This window comes from Dermacentor albipictus, chromosome 4, assembly GCF_038994185.2.
Source record: "Dermacentor albipictus isolate Rhodes 1998 colony chromosome 4, USDA_Dalb.pri_finalv2, whole genome shotgun sequence".
Classification (NCBI taxonomy): domain Eukaryota; kingdom Metazoa; phylum Arthropoda; class Arachnida; order Ixodida; family Ixodidae; genus Dermacentor; species Dermacentor albipictus.
In genome coordinates this window covers 66,455,192-66,480,311 of record NC_091824.1, presented here as the reverse complement: position 1 = coordinate 66,480,311, position 25,120 = coordinate 66,455,192, and the positions used below count along the sequence as shown (strand labels likewise).

General features: G+C 45.5%; 1 protein-coding gene across 6 annotated transcripts in view; it reads left to right on the top strand.

Moving 5' to 3' along the window:
• The window catches only part of LOC135897617 (neprilysin-1-like), a 58,241-nt gene that overhangs the window by 4,433 nt on the left and 28,688 nt on the right, over positions 1-25,120 (top strand). For 3 of the 6 annotated variants that reach the window (XM_065426302.2, XM_070538071.1, XM_065426297.1), the window contains exons 1-9: positions 2,324-2,421; positions 4,365-4,505; positions 6,565-6,729; positions 10,162-10,467; positions 13,514-13,682; positions 17,260-17,370; positions 18,968-19,249; positions 21,269-21,493; positions 22,144-22,391. In XM_065426302.2, the coding sequence (XP_065282374.1) occupies positions 2,371-2,421; positions 4,365-4,505; positions 6,565-6,729; positions 10,162-10,467; positions 13,514-13,682; positions 17,260-17,370; positions 18,968-19,249; positions 21,269-21,493; positions 22,144-22,391 (1,698 nt within the window). In that variant the 5' untranslated portion in view covers positions 2,324-2,370. Of the gene's footprint in view, positions 1-2,323; positions 2,422-4,364; positions 4,506-6,564; positions 6,730-10,161; positions 10,468-13,513; positions 13,683-17,259; positions 17,371-18,967; positions 19,250-21,268; positions 21,494-22,143; positions 22,392-25,120 lie in introns of those variants that run through there. The other 3 variants (XM_070538072.1, XM_065426300.1, XM_065426301.1) reach the window with 2 other exon arrangements.

Genomic DNA, 25,120 nt, shown 5'->3' with positions numbered 1-25,120 from the left:
AGAAGAAGAATATTTTTCCCGAGTCTGAATTGTTGAATGAATCTTGTTCGTATTTTTTTAAATGTTACCATTCATTCATCTTGACTGACTTCCTGGCCAATTTCCAACTCTGAGTACACGGGCCATGTAATGAAGGATCATCATCATCATCATCATCATCATCATCATCACCAACACGGCAAAATGTTTCTGCAGTTGTATTGTGAATGGTAAATGCGTTTATCTAATCTTGCGCGAGTCTTGGCCAGTCCCTCATAGAGAATATGCGTCGTCAGTAAATGGGAAACAATAGAAAAACAAACAAAACCAAGAGTTACCACGCACCTGGCCTGAGAAAGAATACCCATCACATAATCTCCTGACAGAAAGAAATGCGGTGCAGGACCGCTTGGCAACTTGACGCTTTTCGACAAACTATCGACTACACAGAAATGTGCAACTTAAAAGAAAAGAAAACTAAGATAACGGTTACGAGTGTGTAAAGCGAACCGCTAAGCGTTCGCTATGGTGCGGACTAGGCGTTTTCGCTACCGGTCTCAAACTCGGCATATCGCAATGGGGTTCTGAATGTCTTGCTTCACCCATAACTTTTCAGTGTAAAAAAATGAGTTATAGCCTTCTGGTTTAAAATATTATATACGCTCCGATGCTCGAGTCCTCGCCGGCGTTCTAAGCGCACACTGGCGCAGCAGGAGCCATGTGGGCGAAGACGGCACGGCACTATAGGGAGTCCTGAAACGACGGCGATGGCATGAAGGCGACAGCGTGAGGACGATGGCTTGAACACAATGGGATGCCGAGGGATTGCACGACGACGGCACGATGGCGACAGTAGGACGAGAATCGTATGACGAAGCTGGAGCGACGACGCTCAAATGACCACGACGGCATTGCGACGATGGTGCGACATCGCATGCATAATGACGGATGTGCGACGACGACAAAATGAAAATTGCGAAATGATGATGATTGCATAACGGCGACTGCCTTGGCAGTCGCCGTTATGCGATGGGATGACGAGTGTAGGACGATTACGGCACGACGACAATTGTATGACGGTGATTATATGACGACCATGGCATGCCACCTTCAGTGGGTTTTCGTGACGTCAGCGAAAAGTTATTTCCGGCCTCTACCCAGAAACGTGCGCCCCGAAAACAACAAGGGCAGACGACAAGCGACAGGACAATTCCTCCTTAACCAAGCCTTAGCGAACCGCGAACGCCCAGCTTTTGTGGACGCGGCAGCATATGCGGGAAACAAAAGCTTTCGCAGTGGCGGTTGTGGACGGCCGCGGATCCACAAGACATGCAGCCACGGTAATCGCAAGGAAGCCTGAACAGGACGAACGGATTGCGATCGCTGTTGCGCTCACCGAGACGACCATATTTGCCATATCTCAGCGACTCCATAGACGCTATCAGAGCTTTCCAAAAGGGCACGGTCTGCGCACAGGCTCTCAGAATTGTTGCAAAGAAAGAGATTAAGAAACACGTCACATACTGGTTCCCGGCACACTTAGGACCAAAGATCGGCGACGTCCCCAACCTTAACGAGGCGGCACACGAGGCTGCGCGCGCGCTTACATACCACGCTGCTTCACCCGACCACTCGGAGAACAAGGACGCCCCCACTACATACAACGAAATCACTAAACACTACTACCTACAACGTAGAGAGTATAGCACGCCACACCGCACGCTCACTCGAGCTCAAGTGGTTACACTCAGAATGCTACAAACAGACACATACACCAAGCAAAACAGACTACACCATTACATGCCTGAGCTCTTCGACAAGTCTTGTTGCACCAATTGCAATAGATCCCTTAACGTATGTCATTTACTGTGGCCGTGCTCGCAAGCTGACATAAACCACGAACAGGACAAGCGCAAGTTTGAAGAAGGAATCCGGAGCGAAGAACTCGCTCCCCAACTCTGGGCCGTCCAGCAGGTCCACGATGCCGCCAGGAATCTCAACCTCCCGGTTCCGTCATGGGAGACGCCCACTCCATGAGAGCCCAACGCTCTCGTGGCCTGCAGGACCTCGAATAAATTTGATTTCCTTCCTTCCTTCTGACCAATGGAAGCACCTTCTGGCACCTCTCTCGCTCATTTCTCATGCATGAAACTGAGCAACGAACTAAGAAAAGCTAGCGCTTTAAATCATGCAGTGCTTCACGTAATAATTTCTATTTTGATAAAAGGTTTTCCATCCAGATATGAACACCTTCGCGCTAATTTCTGATGAGTACGTCGCATCGCAACCTACCCTGTTATAAATTACTTAAAAAGAAGACAACGAAACCGATGGCATAATGGGTATGAGCCACTCGAGTAGGGAAATCAACCAGCCATTCGACCAACCAACATGGCAGCGAATAAGGACGATGCTGAATATGCTGCTGAGGAAAAGGAGAAGGTAAGTTTAAATATGCGCTTTATTGAAGCCGCTTGGCGATCAGGTATTGTAGTTAGACCAACAAATGCCGTAACTTCCGGGCATACTTCGGACGTTCATTGAACAGCGGAGTGATACGCCGCGCTGCCAACACTCACTTGTCGATACCGGCATTTCTCCACCGTCACGACAGAAAAATTCCATGCATTCATTTCAAAAGCGACGTTACAAATTTTCGATGTTGCCTTTCGGACTGGTGGTAACTTCTTGAATATCATATTTCGGCATTCTCAACACCTGCGGTCCGTAATTTCTTATCCCCAACGAAACCGTAAACTAAAATCATTTATATCATGAGGATGAAAAAGGTACCATAGGCGTCAATATTTGATACGTTGAGTTTGTTTTGGCGAGTATTAAAAAAAGGCCAACTCCGTCAAACAGCAACTGCTGCAACAACCTTATTTCCGTCAGACAGCCAGACGGTATCAGACAGCCAGCGCATGAGTGCCCTTTTAATCCGGAGGCATCAACTGCAAAACGAAAATCATTCACTCAGCAGAACGATTGTGAATGGCTGTGAAAATGTATTCCACCCTTTTCGGTTTTATGTAAAGAGTCCGTTTTCTTTCGTGTGCTTGCTTCTACGCTTGTTTGTTGCCGTCCCTGTAATACCAAGTTTGAGTATCTTAAGTTAGTATTAATGCAGCGCCTCACAACACCGTAAATGCAGCACAATTTTCAAGGACATATCAGCCTCGTACGGATTTCATTAACTTTCACAATGTTGTAATTAAGAAACAACTCCTCACAGAGTGATAAATGTCCTGCGTTTGTATAATGATGATCTTTTCTAGTTGTGCTGTTAGTTTCTTTTTTTTTTCTGTTCGCTTGAGTTGTTTTCGAATTCACGACCTACTACTAAGTTTGTCCTTCCATAACATGTGGCATATTTGAGGTTTAGCACGAGTATTGAAATAAAACCCGCATTCAGTTATTTTATCATCTCCGAGAATATGGCAGTCAGAAGTTGCCTGGTGGAAAGGTTTTGCTTAGGTGGATATGCGTGATTTCTTGATATTAGGTAAAAGAACCGAGCTAATCAAAAAGCGAAACCCAATCTCGCATGATCTGCTACCACGCACCTGTTTTTTTTTTTTCTCGTTCAGTCATCCGTATGTACTGCGCTTCAAATGGTTTTACAGACCTGAGACGTTGACCGTGTTACCGTTTGCACGAGTGCATGCACGAATACGACTGAAGCCAGACGCATAAAGGGCTCGTTTGTAGGCTTGTCAATATTGCTTAGCGGGGAAACGGGGCACATTAACTGAGAAGGCTGCAGCGGGACTTAAAAATTTTATTTCTCACTTTTTATCAGATCTCAAAGCTCTGCAGGGTTCACATAGTGGCGTGGCGTTGCACTATCACTTGAACTCCTCTTTTTGTTTGTTTGTTTGTTTGTTTGTTTGTTTGTTTGTTTGTTTGTTTGTTTGTTTGTTTGTTTGTTTGTTTGTTTGTTTGTTTGTTTGTTTGTTTGTTTGTTTGTTTGTTTGTTTGTTTGCGTGCGTGCGTGCGTGCGTGCGTGTCCTATGGTGAATTTCATTTATGTCCTTCAGGGACATACAAATTAACTAATGATGGTAATGATGACGATAGTGATGACTCCTTTACACTTCTTAAGCTAATGATTAGTTATAAAGCCCCTTTATAATTTCTGAAACCAAGCATTGTTGCTTCCGGAATCGCCAGGCACTGCCATCTTTCCCTTTCAAGTGTTTTTATTCGATACGGACTATCCTATGTCGGCAAACGCTCTACGCAGGTGTTTCAATATTCATGCTTCCCAATCTAACACGTTTTCTTTGTTTTTGCTTTGCTTGTTTGTTTAATTTGCTTGCGTTCCTTACGTTTTTCTTTTGTCTTTTTCTTGCGCTTTCCCGCCTTCATCTGCGAGTTGACAGGAAGGAGATGGAGGCAGCCCCGACGCCGTGCCGCCCGAAGCGACTGTGTTCGGACTGCCCGTAAGGCGACTGCAGGCTTCCGCCACCATAGTGCTCATCGCCAGCGTGGGCATAGCGGCTTTCTTTTACTTCCAACCGAAGGTAAATAGGCGCATCCGAGCGCGAAGTCGGCGTTTTTCGCTTTGATGCTAACTTCGAATAGGCGCTGGTCCCGCAAAACGTTCCAACCAACCGCGGGTTGGAATTGTTCAGGTGATCGAAATTCGAAATTATGTCAGGTGATCTTAATTGAGACTGCGTTTATTCGTCGTTGCCTATTTGGACCAGCGTAAGGGGTCTGAAAGTCCGACTCGGCGCGCGTTACTTAGGCTTCCCGCTTTCTCCGTTTTTCACACAGCTCAGCAGCAATGACTCGAGAGAAACAAAAGCTGTACAGAGGTTGCAAAAATAGGTGCGCGGTGACTGGATACTATAAATTAGAAAGCTAGCGGCGAAAAAGAAAATAAATGCAAAGCATTCGCGTCTGAAAGATGCCGTGGAAGTGTCAGATAGCACCATGCACAACCTTAAGCTGCAATCAAAAGAGAAATCTGAAAGAGACACGACGGTTGTGTGGCAGAAAAAGCAAAGGACGTGGCGTTAGGCTAGTTTTAGGGTGATAATAAATGTATGCGCGTTTTTTTGAAAACTTGATAAGAAACGGTTTCATCAAATGAAGTGGTTACGGAAGACTGTTGGCTTATAAAGTGTGGTATATGGCAAACTGGTCTTGGCGTGCCGCTGCTAGTACAACGCCTATTATTTAAAAAAAAAATATTTTCATACAGTCTTGTAGACAACGCCAAATTGTATGAAAGGCGGCATCCTTGTGAACAAACAGATTAGTACAGTAAAAAGAAAGAAAACTGCACACTGCTGCATTCTGACTTCTTAGCTGTTCGCCAGTTCTAACTACAACCTCTGCAATGTAACTACTGGAGAATTTGCTACACCTGGTAATCTAGCCTTCCGGAAAGAACGTGATGGCATCGCCATCTGATCGTCGTGATGTCCATTCTCTTCTCAGTTCTGAATGTCCTCATCTCCATTCTTATCTTACTTTTTTCCGGCTTGTCGTGACAACAGATAATAAATATTACGTTTGAGCATGCAATAGAGTACTTGCTCTTGGTGACATTCCCAAAGGATGGGTTGTGAGCTGACAGTGCGTAATACAAGCTGGCAATCACCTCAGTACTCCTGTCTCAATGCTGTACTGGGGCGTTGACGATTTGGTTATTTGTAGTAAACTTCATTTATCTTCTGTCTTTTGCGAATTGCGCCTGTCCCGCCTCTAACGTAAAGAAATAGTATTAATCTGTTTTGTGTCATTGCTATCTGCCCTGTTAAAAAATGGGGTGTAGCCGTGTTGCTTTCGAAAGTATCTGCCTCGTGGTTGTCGTTGAAAATAATTCAGCAATTGTAAAACATGCTTCTTTGACTGTCTCGCAAAGTATCAGCACGATTTAGGTCGGCTCTTTGATTCGTATGAGCGACAAAAAAATAATTAAAGATCATAATTAGTCCCATAAATGTGAAAGCTGCATTTTCGTTCCATTTTCATGTTCTATGTACTTTTCTTTCTTTCTTGCGAAGATCATTTCTTGAAGAATTGCCTTATAACTGCCGGGATGATCCCCAATACAGCCAATAACCCGGGAGCGATGATGACACACCATGTAGTACCGCTTACAATATTTTAAAGTATGTTCTTTTGGTTCTACTTTACGTTCAGTGAATAAAAGGTCGTCTGCCAAACGGCCTAACAAGATCGCAGCAAAACAAGCACTTTATGGAAGAATTCCATGTGAAAGCAAAGAACATTCTTGGTGAAAAAAAGAACAAGTTTTCGGAAAATCAGCCAACAGATAATATTATTCCACAGTTTTGGATAGACATCTATTTGGTGGCGTGAAATAAAAAAAAAAGCTATCATGAGGTCCTTTCTAGAAACTACGGCTATGATTATTGATCAAATATGCTTCGGAATACCACTTCTCAAAACGTCAAAGTGCGCATCCTAATACAGAAATTTGATGTAGACAGACTGAAGTTCGGCACGCTCGCATGACGTGGCCCCACCTTTCTTTGACATTTCCTTTTCTTTGGATCCTTAAAACACTGTACAACACTGTATCGATTTTTCTCTATTTCGGTGAAGCACGAGCGATCCAGGGAGGCGATCCGCCACAAGGAATGCGACACCGAGGGATGTCGGAAGCTGCGACTGTTCCTAGAGTCCACTGTGAACAGGTCCGCCGACCCGTGCCGCGACTTCTTCAGTTTCACCTGCGCAGCGCCACTGAAGAAGGAGAGGATGTCGCAGGTAAGCGCGAATACTTCAGCTATACTAAAGATCACCGCCCAAGCGCTCTGTTCCGACGGTTAACCAGCGAAGCTGAAACATGTGGTCCCGGTGTTTATCACTGGGTTAATTCTGACACTTCATTAAACGATGGCTTGGTAGGCTACCGGATCCTCGGTACGCTGTTGCTGCTTGCTCTGGGCTGCGCGAGCGTATTCTTGTGCCCCGGATAAAGCAGCGGCATGGCGTAGATGAGCTCGTTCCTGATTATGCTCGTGGCGTTGCTGATCAAAAGCTGCCTGCTCCTCAAGTGTGCGTATGACGCGTGGGTTACCTATTTCGGGGCCCTAGAGAAACTGCTGCGCGTGCGCTCACTTGCGATGGAGGGCAACGACGTCACTACTGGCGCAGCCAATCACCCGCCTCTCTTTCTCTTACTTTTTTTCTCTCGCATGCGCATGGGGTTGCGCCAGAGGACTTTTTGGCGTACAGGTGACGGACGGACGGACGAATCGGCTAGCCATATACAGTTCCGCTCTATAAAGGAAGTCTTCTATCGAATTTAGTCGTTTGACAAATATAAACGCGTCACATGTAGCAATCAGTATTTTCGACCCCTAGATTGGTCGAAAGATGCTGATTTTTCTATTCAAGCCCATGTCAAACGTAAAAATGCTCTCGTTAGGGAAAGCTCGACGACAGTAGGAAAATGCTAGTATTGTGGAATGCACATATTGTGAATGCACACAATGCAAAAAGTGTTCAAGTAACAGTGAAAATGAATTTTAGACATTGTAGCCAGTGCGCTTGCAAGGCATGACCATTTAAAAAAGCGTCTGCGGATCACGCAGGTTTCGATATGTGTGCAGTGAAACCTGCAATAAAAATTCACCATTGTTCAGTTTAAAAATTGGACAAACCGCAATTTTATGCACTGAAGCACAAAAGTAACTTCAATAATAATAATATTTGGGGTTTTACGTGCCAAAACCACTTTCTGATTATGAGGCACGCCGTAGTGGAGGACTCCGGAAATTTCGACCACCTGGGGTTCTTTAACGTGCACCTAAATCTAAGTACACGGGTGTTTTCGCATTTCGCCCCCATCGAAATGCGGCCGCCGTGGCCGGGATTCGATCCCGTGACCTCGTGCTCAGCAGCCCAACACCATAGCCACTGAGCAACCACGGCGGGTAAGTAACTTCAATGCCCATATACTTGGTCGCACACTTTGGGAAATATTATATGGCGACTGCTTTCATCCTGAAAATTTTTAACAAGTGGACACATCTTGCGAATTCGCCGGCTACAATTTGCAAATTGCAATATGTGCCATAATTAACAAATTAAGAAGTTGATTAGTATTTTGCCTAGTTATTTGATAAAAATTTCAATTTTATGTGGAAGCGATATCCGCTTCCTTGAGCAATTCAGCTCAGTGGCTAGAAATAACTTATCTGCCACAAGCAATTCTTTAAACGTTTATATGCCTACCCAATGAGAAATTTGTCCGTCACATAAGGCAGCAAATGGCTCATACCCTCGCAAGCAATGGCTTATGCCCACATAAGACAGAGGCTACACGCGCTCAGCAAAGGGAAGCCAACAGTTCAGACATTCGTTGAAATCGCCCACACATCACACAGAACCGCGCACGTTCCAATAAAGAACAAGTTGAAAACAAGCATCGGAACCATCAATAAAGCATTGCATACTCCACTCAGTAGTTGTAGTGGTGCATTTGCAACAGCTTCATTAAATTAACCATAATTCACATTAATTGACACCAAAGGACATTGGTTCGACTTCCACTAAAGGTAGAGTGTTGGAGTGTGTTAATTAACTTTGGCTTAATTACCGGTGGTTAATTAGCTTAACCTTAATTAACACCAATGGTCGTGGGTTCGAGTGCCGAAAGGCACTAGTACCCACGACCAGTTCATGTTCGGTATTGAACATGATAAGCGAATGTTCGATAAGTTTGATAACGACCGATGAGGGTTGATGAGGATTAATACTGGTCGGATCAATTTCCATGACGTTGATAATGGCACTTGGCTGGGTGGAGATGAGTAAGCGGCACAATGCTTACACATACTTAGACAACTACAAGAGGAGCTTCTGCGTCTCTTTTTTTTATTTCTGTAGGTTCTTTTAAAAGGAAACACACGGCTATATAGTAGCCTAGTGCTTATGTCAATGTTACTTGTGTACGCTAGTTTCGCATAAGTGCTATTCCTAATTGTTCTTTTTTCTTTTTGTGTATTCTGCGCGAGTTTGTGACGAAAATTTTGCCCGATTTTAGTGCCCTAAGTGAATTTTACAGGTAGGTGCTAACTCCTATTTTATTTTTTAGTCCAAGTTAAGGGGCAAACTCAATCTTTGGATTGCTATTAAATTCATAAATTAACCAATTTTATGAAAACTCAAAACATATAATCAAGAAAATTCCTTTTATCCCACTCTGATCATTCTTTCCACAAATTGAGGAGTTGATTATGGGGATTCACTGTGAGGAGTCTAACCATCCGCGTTTTTCTAACAACGAACGTTCTTTATACGCGTAGTTGAGCGTTTCACTGAGGAGCGTGTACATAATTGAAAGGCATCGTGCATTTACGATGTAATAATAATAACAATGATCAGGTTCTACTATTTCTGGACGCATGCTGGTTCCTTGTTGTTAATGAACACCTATGCCTGTGGCTTACGTTGATGAAAAGTTATCTCTCCGGTTTTTTTATAAAGCTGTAGCTGCGGCCACGAAAAGCTAAGTTTGTGTCGATATACTTACAGATAAAGAAACCACGCGTGCTGCGTACAGGACGCTCAAAGTTGTTAAGCGATTGGAGGCGAGTTGCTTTTGGGTTGTCGACTTTCGTTGAACTGCATTTGCAGGGTTGGCGCCAAGCTAGGCGTCTAGCTTGTGGCAGCAGTAACTTCGTAGTAGACATGTCACCACGTTTCGTTTCATAAGCTGGCCCGCCTAGAGTGGAGACGCTGCAGGAACATTTATATTGCACCCTCATCGAAATGCGGCCGCTTCCAGTGGCGTAGCTAGGTCGCCTGGCACCCGGGGCCAATAGGTCTTCTGTCCCCCCCCCCCCCCCCCGGTGTGTCGTCTAGGAAGGCGAGAATATAGACAATTTCAGGGTTTCTTCAGACGTATATATGACACCACCACCCACCCTCACTGGCCCCTTGCACCCGGGGGGCGTGGGCCACGCCCCCCCCCCCCCTACACGTTGCTACACTATTGGCCGCTTCCCTCGGTATGCGAACTCGTGACATCGCAGCATACCACCACGGACAGTCAAGAAGCCCACGAAGGCGGGTCTTCATCCGAAATACTGGAGAACAGCACTGCAACGCCTAACGCACGATAAACCCCGGAGCGTGGCACTAGAACTCAATCCTTCTTTTCCGACGCCACCATCATTTTGTCGGCCGCAGATGAGCGACGACGCGCGCGCCAAGGTCATGGCCATGGTGGCCGCTGCAGACGTTCCCGACAGAGGCCAGAGCGCTTTCGAAAAGGCCGTGGCCATGTACCGGGCGTGCGTGTCGCTCTACTCCCAAAACCGGTCGGAAGCCGAGGATCTGCGCGGCTTCCTTTTCGGGCTCGGGCTCAACATCGCGGAGGCGGATCCCTCGCGCGACCCGCTAGACGCCATGGTTCAGCTCAGCCTGGCCTGGAATATACCGGCCATAGTGTCTATCAGTGAGGTCGCTGGCTCCAGGCTCGACTACCCGCACGAGGTGAGCAAAGCAGTTTTTTTTTTTTTTCTGTCGTCTCGCCATGTGCTACCGAACACGCGTTAAAGGGAGTGCAAAATTTTCCCCCATACTGAGGAGCCCCGAGAATGGTCCACGCAAAGAAAATTGTTTCTGTGCAAGAACAAAGAGTTTCTTTCACTACGACGTAACCCCGCAACAAAGACATCCCTATTCGCAACTCCCGAATCCGGTAGCAGTGTTGGCAGCACTGATCACATAAACAAGGATGGCTACGATATCAAAGATCCCGGCGGCATTCTCGCCTGGCGCTGTGCTCAAGTTTCACGATTGTGTTGTCAAATTAAAGGTGTTTCGCCGAACGCGGGAAGGGTCCTCGCTGTTGATCACCTCATGTCGATCGGTCTCGAGTATTCCAGGGACGATACCGCGGAAATACTTGCGCTGCGCATTGAAATGTCCGGCTCCCGTGACCAGCCCCCAAAACGCCAGGAAATACGTGAACTTTAAAAAGTTAAAAAAATTAAATGTTAACCAGTCGGACCAAAATGCGTTTCTTCTAAGGGGTGTCCCAAATTTAGCGATCGTTTATTTCGAGCAACATCGTTTTCTGTTAATGTAAATGCATGACTTGGAAACCAATCGAACTAGTTGTAACGAAATTTACTTGCGTGAACGATGTCTAAACGCAGACTCCCGGGAACGGACTAGCGGAAACGCAGACTAACGGGACGGTGGTCCGCAGGTCCAATTCTTCAAAGCTAGAACGAGCGCTATTTTTAAGTTGCTCCTAAACGTCCTGCGAGCAAAGAAACTAGCGATTCGCCATGCTGGGCGAGAAAGCAGCATCTTCTGCTTACACCGCAATACTAAAGTATCTTACGAAAATCATATTTCACCTCGCAGCTTAACCTTGTATCATGAGCTACTTCCGACCTTCCTGTAGCTACTTATTGATCACTGCTACCATGCCTGTAAAAAAAGAAAACGCACTAGCGAGAATATTCCTTCTGCGTAAAGCATTAGTAACATTAAGGGTCGGGCACAAAACTATACTGGCAAAAGCAAATTAAGGATAAGCGTATATCGCTTAATTTAACAAATCGCCTGCCTGAATGAACGTACACACATCAGTTTGAAAAGTCCACATCAAATTTAAAAGAAATGTAAAAAAAAATTTCTATCAAGTAGGCAGAGAAATTTTCCAGGGTGAAGTGCTTAAAAAAATAGCATAGTGTCAGTCACCGTTTTCCCAATGCGCAACCTTTTGATCTATGACACTCCCCGATGCTCTTCGTCTGCTTCTTTGGGGAAATGATCGAAATGATAGATTGCGCTCTTTCCACCGTGATGGCACGCATTATGGTACACAGCAAGAAACCTTGGATAACTTTCCTCCATTCCTTTCTTTCTTTCTTTTCTTTCTTTAAGGGGGGGGGGGGGGGGGTCATAGGAGTGCTTGTGCACAGGGGCGTCACGACGATTTGCCAACTACGAGACAACTTCTCAGCGCATCATCGTAATGTCCGAATGTTTTTCGCTTCATGGTTTAACATAGATGGATGGTGTGCGCAGTGAGAGGATGGCATGGGACAAGTAAAAGCGAGACGAAACTCCCTGCAAATGACATTCTTGATAATGATTATTGAAAAGACTGCGAAATAAAGCTCCAATACACATAAGACAACCGTCACGTTTCGGAAAACGCAAATGCATGTTGTCTGTCAACAAGCTAACAAGCTGGCCCGCCTTGTGTCAACAAGCTAACACAAGGCGGTGTTAGCTTGTTCTTAGCGACGCCTACACACCAGTGCTCCTGCCACACGAAATAGCGGACCTGCCCAAGCCTATGCACCGATATTCCTTTTTTTTTTTTTTTTTAGTGTGGCGGAATGGCATTGCTCACTTTAATGCAGCTGTTTTTGGCGACAGTTTTTTTTTTTCCCTCTTTGCGCGTTTGTTCAAGGCGTAGCGTGTAGTCGTCAAATCGCACCTGATCTCGCGCGCCGTCCGTGTTAATTAGGATTTCACTGCTGGCCATTCTTTATCGTGCACCCGCGCGCTGCTGCGCTTTGCACGCTGTGCCCTCAACTGTGACGATCAAAATAGTGCGGTATACGGGAAGAAACTCGGCGTTGTGTCTGTTCACTCTTCTTTACAAGTTTATAGCGCATAACACAGGCCGCAGGACTGGTAAGTGAAAGTGCTTTCCAGATACCAATGCGGCGGAACATCGTTCTGTATGATAACTGTCGGGTTAGTACGTGTAGTGCTCGTTCTTTTAAGACCACAAAAAAAGACAACACGCAAGCCGAAGCGGAACAAACGATTCCCTTCTTCATTTCTTGTGATTTTGTCTTTGTGCGTTGTTGATACAAAGTGCAGTTGTGCCAACACGCCCAAGTTTCCTTCATGTTGCATGTAGTGTTCTACAGAATTGCGCATGCTTCAAGTTTCTACGGATATTCTTACTATAGATTGCTAAAGGGCGGCAGTGCTTTGGTCATACAACGTTTGGTCAGTATTGAAAGAAATATTTGGTTTCATTGCGTATATTTGGTATATAACTCTGTGCTCATAAATGTAAACTGACCTAAAAACTTCTCTAGCATTGCATACATTCCCACCTTATCCTCTCGCGTCCTTGAGGAACATGCACAAGCACGTTTAAATATGCGCTAGCACGTAAGCTGATTCCAGGTGCAAGTTTTGATAATAGAAACACTTCTGGTAGGGGTCCTAATTTCGGACCCTAAATGAATTATAACATTTGCACGAAAGGGGCTTAAGATGAAAACACCTTCCACTTGCGGTTCTGATGTCACACTAATTGTTTATTTTTTTTTCTTGACAAAAGTTAGCCTTCCGCCACATAGCTGGCAACACTTGCAGCACGGTGAAATATGAGGTGAACGCGGTAAACACGTGGGGTTCTATGGAAGCTCCGCTACCATTTTACATATAGGTTGGTAATCCTGCCAACATAGCATTTCAAGTAGTCTTCCTGTTGCGGTCGACCAACTTCTCATCTCGCACTTAGTTGTTATGACTTTGTGTCTTTGCTTTTCAGATGACTTTTAGTGAGGTAGAAAGCGACTGGTACCAGGAGCGTCAAGGACGTGTCATCAACAATACGTACGAGAGCCTCGTCGAGAAGCATCTGCGATTTCTCTTGCCCAATGAAGATTTGTCCTCTATTGAAGCGATTAAAGAAAACGTCACCAGGACAGAAGCCAAAGGTAAGACATGCAACAGGTTAGAACGCTAAGCTTTGTGGAAAAGGAAACAAGTAAAATAAACATGGGCACCTTGCATTAGCGAAGTATGAAGCAATGATTTACTTCCGGAATCGAGCACCTCGATAGACACAAATTTATTAACGGGCTAGGCTCACAAATGCAGGCCAAAATAAAACCGATGATTCTTCAGATTACAATAGGAGAGAACCATGACGTAAGTGAAGGTCATTATTACACCTCTACAATTTTTGAGGCGAAATTAAGGTGATGTTAAGGCTCGTTGCAATGACTCCTACCCGAAAAAAGCGGCGTCTATTCCAGTGAAGGAAACATTTCATCAGGAATGGCTCATACTCTCGTAGGCAAGCAAAGATGCAATGCCTGAATATGAGCGAAGAAATGAAAGTAAGAAACAATGAAAGACAGAAAGATTTAGGTAGTACAATAAGTGCTCGCATGTGTCGTTGAGCAGGCCGACTTACAGCGCCATGTGCTTAGTTGACACTGGGGCTCGTTATGTCTTGCAATAAGTCTGACACCTCCGATCGCATAACTTAATGCATTACCACGTGTGCAGCAGGCTTTCGCCTTCACGTGTTACAGGGGCGCAACATGCTGCCAAACTTTCTTGTTCTTCCGTATTTGAAGCCGCAGAGCATGTCGCTTCGTTCAAGCCTGAACTCAACGAACTGAGAGACAGCCTACATTTATGGTACACCGTTAATGAACTGAATACATTTTCTCATGCCCCGGCGACAGAAAAGCGGCGACCACCCCGAAGACTACATTGCCAGCCATGGCGGCTCTGACTGCAGCGCTTCATGCATGTACCAATTCGACGTGTTGAATTATGATCACTACGGCCGCATTCGTATGGAGGCTGAGTCTAAAAAAATATAGTAGATCCCTCTTTCGTAGGAATCGGTAAAATACGAAAAGGATACGTGTCTTCATAGAAGCTGTTGCGTGTATGCTTCGTGAACTCGTGGTCCGCTACAGCGAAAGGCGCACGGTGTGCGGGCCAGCGACCATGTCGCAGGTTTGCTCGCCGCACTGCGTACTGTTTTGCGAGCGGTGTCCTGGTGCCCAGTCGCTTCGGTGAAGGTATTTTGATTCTACTCCGTAGTGTATTGGGCAGCCACTTGAGTTGCGACGCGCTCAGCTTCAGGAATGCGAGTGGTGGAGTTCGCAGCTTGCGCGGCAAACGCACCATGGCCTTCTGCTTCACGCTGGCATCTCTCTCGCCGGACGGAAGCGAGATTCGCCCATTGATGTCACTGCCTTTCTGAGCCGCTTAGCGCAGCAGTTTTCTTGGTGCCATCGCAAGCGAAGCAGCAGGCGACGTGTAAGCACTGCTGATGCATGTCGAAGCTGCACTCCGTAGGTGGCGAGGAGTCACAGGCTAATCGGACGCGAAAGACAAACCATGTGCGGAAATTGCTTCTTCACCTCAGCAGAAGGTCTACACCGCCTACACCAGGCTACACTGCGTACGAGCCTCCGCGCCGCTGAGACTACCGAAGCGCTCACTGTCGGCGCTCGTTAGTGTCTTGGTGCAATAATTATCTTCACCGCTCCTAGATGGCGGCACCATCCATTTCAAGGGAGACCGTACTTTACACCTTCGCGCCGCCGGCGTCACATCTCTTACAGGAAATTGATGGTGGACCCCGGCGTAAAATATTTTCGTGTTAAAAATGTCTGTGTACATACCTACCTCCAGGTTTGCGGAAAAGAACCTCCGAAAGTCAGACTCACATCTATCCTGACATTTCATAATATTTGGTTTCTATATATGTTGAAATATTTTTATATCTGTCTTTTTATACTACAACACCTTTATATGTCATTCCATTGCATGGTCTGTAACATTGTTTCATTCGGCATTGTATCCTACAACTTTGTGCTTCTTTTTTTTTTGTTCATGTGTTCACGTCGTGGTGTGAACGTTGGTAGTGTATCGCGACTTATGTCAGTTCTTTTTTTCTCACTATATCAAAGGAAGCGTATTTGCTTCAATATGGTTAGACGCACGATAATATGTTGCTTTGTCATTGTGTTCGTTGGCCTAGATGCCAGACAGTAATAGCAGCCTTATGCGAGGATATCTAGCCCGTAACATCTGCTCCCATTACTGTGTGCGACCAGGACAACTAGACCGTTATTTTATTTGAAAGTTCAAGTCATACCCCTGTAAATATTACTATGACACTGTTAAACAAGTTCATGGTGCCTTCGATAAGGCCTGCACACACGTTTTCGCTTAGCAGTATACGTAAACGGCGTTGAATTCAGCGCGCCGCCGCATTGTTTCCAGCCCTTCTTCGCCAGTTCAGTTTCACTTATGCGGCATTTTAATGTTATCTTGCACTTGAAGAAGCTGAATGCGCCCCTCTGTAAAATAATCGTGGACTAACCACATGGTGCACAAAAGAACTTTCGCGTATGCGCAGCATGTGCACGAAATTTTCTCTCGAATAACTCTTTCTGAGCACTCGTGTCACCATAAGCCCGAATAACCATTTTATATAGACGACACATCTCAGATGAAATACATGTTTTTCACCATTGTTATAAACTTGAAGCTTGTCCTTATTCGACAGAACTGAAATTCACTGCGCAAATATAGGTGCACGTTGCCACACGTCAGCGACAGCATGACAGTTTATACGGAAACTTAAATGGAGGGCTCGACACAGACGAAGTCTTCTTTTTTTTTTTTAATGCTTAGTATTTCCCTAGCTGTTGCTTAATAACTTTCAGTGACTTATGACTGCAGGATGGAACGTTAAATACCCCAGGACAACGAGGTATTATAAAAAAAGGCGCTCGTAATTTCGGTAACACATGGGAATTTTAATGCTACTTGAAAATGTTAGCACATGGGCTTCCAAAAGGGAGGCGAAGATCAGGACGCATCCTGTGCCATGACCACTTCTTTAGTGCATATGAATATAGTCATAAAGTTGCGATAAGTGCACTTTCGTCTTTCAGCAAACGAAGATAGGTTACATATTACTTAACTTGTGAAAATATACCCCCCCCCCCCCCCACCCTTCCGCAACATGGAAAACCAACTAGTTTACGAATGCTAAAGCTGTGCTCTATCATCATTCTCCTGGTGTCACTTTGCATCCAACACGATACAAGAGTATTGTGTTCAGCTTTAACACATAGAGAACTTGCAAATATAATGCGCTGGTTCACTGAAGCGTATAAAATAGCCTTGTCCTAAATGCGCAGACAAGTGCCTTGAATGCTAAAAGTGTTGTGTGGGATCGTAAGAGCCTACTGCTCTTCGGTTGATTTGCTTATGTCTTACCGGGTTGCCCTTAGGCACATGCCAGAAACCTGACTGGTGATCAAATGAGCTTAATTAGGTAAAGTCTGAATTCAGTGCTTTATTATTTTACTCACAGACCTCTCATAATATGCAATCGCATGTGCAGTTTACAGCAGCAGGTAGTGTAAGGACACCGAACTAGGGTTTTACAGAGGACGTTGCAGGGGTAGCTCATTGCAGCGAAAACTACAGGCACTCACTGTTCTGTCAATAATCTCCATTGTTTCTTTGCAGTTGTGAACTATCTCTTGGACGAGTTTAAAGCAGCAAATGACCAGCAAGTTTCCCAATACCTTATTCGCGTTATAGAGGTGCCCAAATATCTCAACAACGTCGTAACAACTGGTGAGCACTTTGTATTGAGTTATTATATGTTTCTTAAAACAAGTTTTAGCACAACTGTCATGTAATCCGGCTTTCACGGTTATATTCAATGCGTGGTCACACATTTAAGCCTGGAATGTGGTAAAGCTTTTGCTATAAATTTCGCTTACGAGCCGAATAAACTTAAACGATAAATGGTCGTGCGTAGGCTAGGGGGTTCTGCGATATGGAAGCCAAGTTGCGCACCACAGTTAGAACAAAACACGCATGAATTAAAGAACACGAACACACATAATGTGATACGCTAACTGGCAGCTATATATTTACATCCATATGACAAGGATGTGGACAAGGACACGCCCACAAAGAACACGAAATTCAGTTCGCGCATTATCTTGTGAGTCGTGTGCGATTTGCACCAACTATGAAACTCAACCTGGCTTTCGTGCGAAATGAACATATCACGTTCATTTCTTTCTCTTTGTTTCTTTTTTGTATGTCTTGTTGATATTTTTATTTAATTTTTTTTTCAGTTTTTATCTGGACGACCTTGTAACCAAGGGTCTATTCGAGTTTCTTTTGTCAATCAAGGTGCTAGTTGCTTGCACCTTTCTTTCACATGCATTTCTCCATCGTGCTTTTTTTTTTTACTTCGGACGAATGCCTAGCTTTTGAACGCTCTGACTGATTGTGCCCCACGTGGAACATTGTTAAGCTTCGATTGAGATTATCGGTTTCATTGCCAATTATTATTCTTTTCTTTACATTACATATATCTAGAACCATACTACCGCCTCAGTAGATTCAGGCTGTTCTTGTACTTTCAGGCTGTATTTTTTAACACCAGCTCACTCAAATGTTACTAAGTGATACTGTGCCCCAGCTCTTGCAAGTTAATGTGGTGTTTTTTTTTTCTTCGTTACTTCTATACCGGGTGTGCCCCGTACTTGAGTCAAACATTAAAAATATGCAAATGCCACGCAGCTGGACAGAACCAAGGTAATGTTGTTCGCCGTCGTATAGAAATACGCAAGATATATTTTTCATTCCACCTAAGATAGTTAGTCTTAATTAATCAAATTCTCATGTATTATAATTAGATGAAAAATGGCAATGAGAAATTGTAGCGCAAGATGGAAAACTTCCGATACAGGTTTCTGTTGCTTAATACGTGCTACATAAAAGTGTTTTTCCAAGCGTAAAAGAAGCCCGCAAATACACTTAAAATTGCCGCGCGACTGTCCGCTCGAGGCACTTTGCGTGTATTCGCGGGCTTCCCTAACGCTCGTAAAGAACACTTTTATGTAGCAGGTATCAAGCAACAAAAAACTTTATCGGAACTTCGTCTTCCTCTACAATTTTCTCGTTGACGCTTTTATCTAATTATAATAGTTCGGAAGTTGATGATTTAATTTGAACTAATTATCCAATTAGGTGGAATGAAAGAAGATTATGAGTAACTCCGAGCGACGACGAACAACATTACCTTGTTTGAGTGCGGCTACGTCGCATTTGCATATTTTTTTATTACTTGGCTTAAGTTACGCCGGGCACCCTGTACAGTGATCTGTCGCATCGCGACGCTCGACCTTTTTCGCGGTTTCTTCTTCTCGTCTAGACCAATGGACATCTATGGTCGAACGCCACAGCGAAAACGCCTACCGCATGGATGACCAGTTGGTCCTCGAGCCACTGGGAGGCATGCTGACGGTATTCCTGCTCACCGAACTGGAGAGCATCGACGTGGTGCGCCTGATTTCGTGGAGCGCGCTGCGCCAGCTCGTCCCCTACGCCGACGGCACGACTCACGGGGGGACGCTTGATAAAATACGCAGCTCATGTTACGACGACGTCGCCGACGTGCTTGAGGCGGGGCTCACGTCCAAGTACATCTACAAGGGTGAGCAGGGGACGTCCACCCCTCAACACGGACAATCCTTTGTTTCTGCAAGGAAAGTTACCAGTTATTAAAGTGAGACGATTTGAAGGGAACGGGTTGTTCTTGCGGGTCAAAATTTGCCAGCCGCTGCGGACATCGCAAGTTCTACGATAATCGTCGATGCTTCTATTGTGGGAATGGAATGCCGTAATCAGACACTGCTTTGCCTGTTACTGAGCGAACTTGTATGGACTCACGTCCAAGTACATCTACAAGGGTGAGCGCGGGATATCCACCCCATAGCACGGATAATCCTTTGTTTCTGCAAAGAAAGTTACCAGTTAATAAAGTGAGGCGATTTGAAGGGAACGGGTTGTTCTTGCAGGTCAAAATTTGCCAGCCGCTGCGGACATTGCAAGTTCTACGATAATCGTCGATGCTTCTATTGTGGGAATGGAATGCCGTAATCAGACACTGCTTTGCCCGTTACTGAGCGAACTTAGGCGGTTGATTGTAAACCTTCTCAAGTAAATAAGTACACGTATTTTATGATAAAGTGTGCGAATTAACTGTTTAATGAGTACTTCAAGGGCGCGTGCCCTTGTTGCGGAAACGGAACAGGGCAGTTCACAATGTCTACTTTGTTAGAATCCCGACTCAGGGTTTCACTATATCCGTCTCCAAATGTCCAAGGAAATTTGGTGGCCGTTCCACATTATAATTCCACCCAAGGACTTTCTTGAAAAAAGGTGGAGTGAGGTTACATGACACACGCGCTGCTTTCAGGTTTCCAGCTCAGCGAACATGCGTTAAACAGGGACCGACCTCATTTCAGCAAATTCCGTGTGCGTGCTAACGTTATCAAAAATTGTTTGCCGCAATTTGAACAAAAGAGATATAATGGCTGTCACAAAATGTCTGTCACCACAGAGTGTCTAAAATTTCTGCACTTGCTAGGCACCCTCAATAAAGCACGCTACACAGAAACGCTGCACCAATTTCGCCGCCATTACAACGCTTGAGATAAACTATGCGTGCCACGTTCTCGATAAAGAAGAGCGTTCGAAGCAGTCACCGGAAGTAGGCAGCGCCACTGACCAATCCTAACTAGATATATCGATGAAGTTACTCACACTCATTTGATCGCCGTCTATTTTTAAAGGTTCGGTAGTGTTCGCTTTTGTTCCCGCTTCACGAGACATATAACCACTACAACGGGTCCGAACATCTCCAGCTCATGTACTCTGTCGAAGCACAACAGATTACTTCCTTTGAACCTTTTGCACGCATGAAGTGCTATGGCTTGGAGAACAACCGCCACTAAATTCTTCAATTGCTAGCCTTCCTGCCCTGACGGTTTCCATGACCTCATGTGTTAAGTCTACTTGCCTGTATCTTCGTACTTTAAAGCGAAAGCTTTACTGGCCACGAACTTGTGATTTCGCCGTAGCGGTGCTCTGAGGAGGCACGTGACGTCACAACGCGCGCCTCGCCGCGGATATTTCTTTCTCGCTCCCTAGCCACTACTGCGCATGCGCCACTAGTAGCACCCAGCCACAGGTGTTCCGCCACTGCGCAACGCCGCGCCTTTCGCCCGCCGCCGTTTGGTATGACGTCAGACCGCGTTCCACGTCGTTGCGCTCGCCTCCGCTCGCTTCGCCAGCTGCGTTGCATGGCTGCTAACATGTCGGAGGATTGAAAAGGAGAGCTCGCGTGCACCGCAACCACAGTTCAGGCGACAGTATGGACGACGACAATTCTGATAAACGGTAGCAGGCCTGAAATCGACATCGGAACCAGATGATGAGGAAACCAATCGCCCTGGAAACAGACAAACAGCGCGTCGAACGACTGGCTAAACGCCCCAACATAGATACACAACCAGACTAACCTGGACTTGCAATCAATATTAACCAAGGCTAACCATGCTGTGCTTTAGCTTTCGCTACGTATATCCTGGTATAGCCGAGCTAAACCACTGCGAATTTCTTTCTCTCTCTATTCTATTACCTATGTGTTCCTTTTACATCGCGAATGCAGTGGTGACACCTGACGTGCTTCGAGAGGCGATGTACATGGGTTTCCATGTGCACCAAATTATAAAGGAAACCGTCGCCGGTTCGAGCTGGTTCTCGTCTGACGCCAAGGATGTTGCCCGGAAGAAGGTGGAAGCGCTGAGACTGATCATAGCGTTCCCACTCAACTTGACACGCCTCGCAGCGCTGGAGCGCCTTTACGCCGATCTGCCGGACGTGGCCTTAACAGGTGCTTGCACTGACGCTTTGAACGCAACACTTTACTGCGATAGGTTTACTTCAATGGAAGGCAATGGTTTACTGTTCCTGTAGGTTACAAGTGCACATGCTAAATACGTAAAGAATTGGCACAAGCCTGGCGAACGCACCTACATGGGTCCGGTGAAGCACAAGCATTAGTCGGGGCATGAATTATGTACCCTGAGTATAAACCTTTCCGTACTAGGAAAGAGCACGCTGTCTATGGTCTGCCGGGTGTTAAAGTTCACGCACTGTCACAGTGCGTATTACTTGAGGGGCTGGCGACAATCCAGGGGGCATTGGGATGACGACCACCTGCGACAGGCCGTACTGTCGCAGATTTCATAGGTTAGCTGAGTCAGCGCTGGTGAAATGCCCGTGAAGTAAAGTTTCGTTGACAATTTAAGGACGCAGATACCACACAGAAATCCTTGTGATTTACTCGCTGGGAAATAAAGACAGTTGAATTAGACAGCTACCGTAACAGAATAAGGATTGGTTGGTGACTCGTACAATGAACGGCGTGTCATAGGTTCAGTGTATCGAGGAGCTGTACGACGTGTAATATTTAAATGTGCTCGGGAATTGCAAGCGCTATTAATCATTTGTTTGCTTTGCTACACCAATGCCTTGCAACAGACACCTTCGGAATCAACCAGGGCGCTCGCGGCACCGGTAGGAGCTTCGTCCTGTCGTGGTTGAACGGGAGTCGGTTTGAGCGGCGCGTTCAAATCCGGAACCCGACTGAGATATTCTTCCCATTGGGCACGGTGAACGCGCAGCACACCTACGCCACCGACACCGTCAACCTGGCGGGCGCCTTACTGGAGCCAGTGATCTACTACCACGGTGCACTGGCCGGGTACAACTACGGAGGCTTTGGGCAGGTACGTCGAAAGCACCGCGAATCAACTTAGCAGACCTTGCCGGACTTCTCAAGGTGTGGCGTTCGGTGGAGCACGCGCGTTTCGACGCACTGCAAGGGGAACCGCGGAAATGGAATCTGTCGCTGATGTGTTGGACGTGCGCGCACTAACCCTTTGAGGGTCGATTTTTTTCGCCACATGCGACCACTCAGGGTCGATTTTTTTTTATTGCACATTTAAATTCTTCAGAGGGAGCTATTTCGAAAAAAAATTACTGTAATTTTTCTAGGGTGACCGTTAAGTGAGAAAAAAATGTTAGGCGTTGGCATATATGGACTGTTTATTCAAGAAAAACAATAAAAATAGCAAATAAAGTTATAAGATTTTCAAAAAATTGGCGCATTGTTATACACAATGTGCACACGAGAAAAATACACAAGAAGAATGCGCACACGAAAATTTTTTGCAAGTCTCAAATGTTCCTTTTGCACTAATACTTCTTCAGCGTGTGGTAGTTCTTGAAGCATGGCTCCACGCAGAGCGGTTTGTTGCACTCAGCGCGCATGTACCTTGTATGGTATGAAGGACTTTATTTAGGTCCTGAGGGATCAGTCTGTCCTCGCGATATTTTTGCTGCCGAGTGGTGTTGGCGCAGACATGGCACCTCCTCTGGGTACTGCTTCCCTGAGCAGACGTGGGAGGCAACTTCGGAATAAAGGGCCAAAAAAGGAAACGCATGCACGGCGGCATCCTTCGTATGCGGACCCCTGTGAGCAACAACCGAGCGGGTAACAGGCGGTCACCCTTTGAGTGACAAGAACGAAATAGCCATCAATTTTGCGAGCAAAAGAAGCCGAAACCGCGTGCGGAACGAAACCGAAACTAACCGCCGCGCGCCCGCGAGCGCGCCAATGCGCGAGCGGTAGCAGACGCGCCGGAGCAAGAAAAAAGTATAGAACGAAAACTGAAAGAGAGAGACGCGAGAAAAAAATTTCATGTATTCCCACATAGTAGCACCACATGCCAGGCAAGAAAAAGTTAGGAAATTAGCGCGCCTTTTAAACGTACAGACGGCGCCGTAAATATACGGCATCGACCATTTTCGGACCTGTTCGCGGCGCCGTATATTTACGGCATCGACCCTCAATGGGCTAAGTGATCTCACAGGCAACTCCCTAAGTATCCGAAACTGGAAATGTAAGCTGGTTTTGCTGAGAGTCAGACATAGCAGCATGACCTGTCCTGTCTGTGCGGGCCACGTGGGTTCTGGTGCTTACAGCGCGCCAAATGGAAGGAGCTATCCTATCGAAATGCAGGGAAACGTAGGAATAGTTTTTCTCAAAAACTACTGCCACGATTTACACTAGGTTTATAGTGTTAGAAATAACATATTCAAATGAAGTTACTCCAGGAAGCAGATTCTTTTTTTATTTGGGCCGATCATTTCTGATAAAAGTTGTTGCAAATTTGAAAATTTCGCAAGACGAAACTTCCAAATTTACAGCTCTCTAACTCCGGAATGGAAAGCAGATCACAATTCTGTCAATTCCACCTAATAATACATCTAAAGTTGAAAGCATTGACATATTACACAAACCTCTGAAATACACCACTAACTTGCCAGTGGGACTCCTAGCAAAACACTCGTAAACATTATAACAATTGTACCTAGTGAGTAAATTAATAAATAAAATTTGTCCGCCAGAAATGCTGCAAAAGCATTTCAGGCGGACAAATTGGCTGAACTGAACTGTTCTTGGTGCAAGGTTATGGATATGTGAACGCCATGTTTTATTTGTTCTTAATCATTTTTGGTAACATTTGTGAAAACTTTCATGACCTAAATCAAAATTCTGCGCAGTTCAATCGCTAGGATTTACCGTTCTGTCTGAAATGCAACAAAATTCTTTGAAATAGGTACAGCGGTTGTCTCATAAATGAATGTGTGCGTTTTACGTGTATTTGAATACGCGGCATTGGAGTATCCCCGAGCTGACATTCCTCTCACGTCCACACCCACCCTCTCAAAATAAGACGCTTCTCAAAAGTTTTTTTTTTTTTTGTCGTGTAAAAGTTTTGCTCCTGTGTATGCGGTTAACAAATGCCGTGCGTATGACATGTCCAAGGATTGCGTCGCACCATTAGCTGAATACAAGTCCCTTTGCGGCAGCGTTGGCTCCAGAGACATCTTGTTTGAACACTGTTGGTCATTAGCTGAATTTATTTCAGTTGCACGCTGGTTGCGTTTTTGTGTTTTTATTACCAGCGCGACCCCTCCGAGAAAGGTCATTCTCGTTAATAGGCGGGGTCACTCGATGGAAGAGCTGAGTAAATAAGCCACCTGACAAAAAAGTCGCAGTTACCCCGAAAGGCAGAACACCAATTGAGATAGCAAATTATTGGACAGATATACGAAGTAAGGATGACGGTTTTATTGGCCGTATAACCTTGCCAATATTAGCTTACTCCCTCAATTAACAAGCATTGTGTCAAGAGTGCTCTGGCAAACATGAACGCAACTCCCTCGATGACCGCGGACACTCATTGTCAAAAGAATGGCGTGATGAAGATAGGCAGCAGCAGCATTACCTTCGTGCTGCCTTTCGCTTCAACGCGAACTAAATGGCGAGAACACAGTGCACACGAAGCTACCAGCCCTCCCTGTGCCTAGATTTGGTACTCATCGCAGATCGCTTTCGAGACAGGGCCCGCACGACCGCGTTCAACTACGCTATACACCCCCGCCCCCA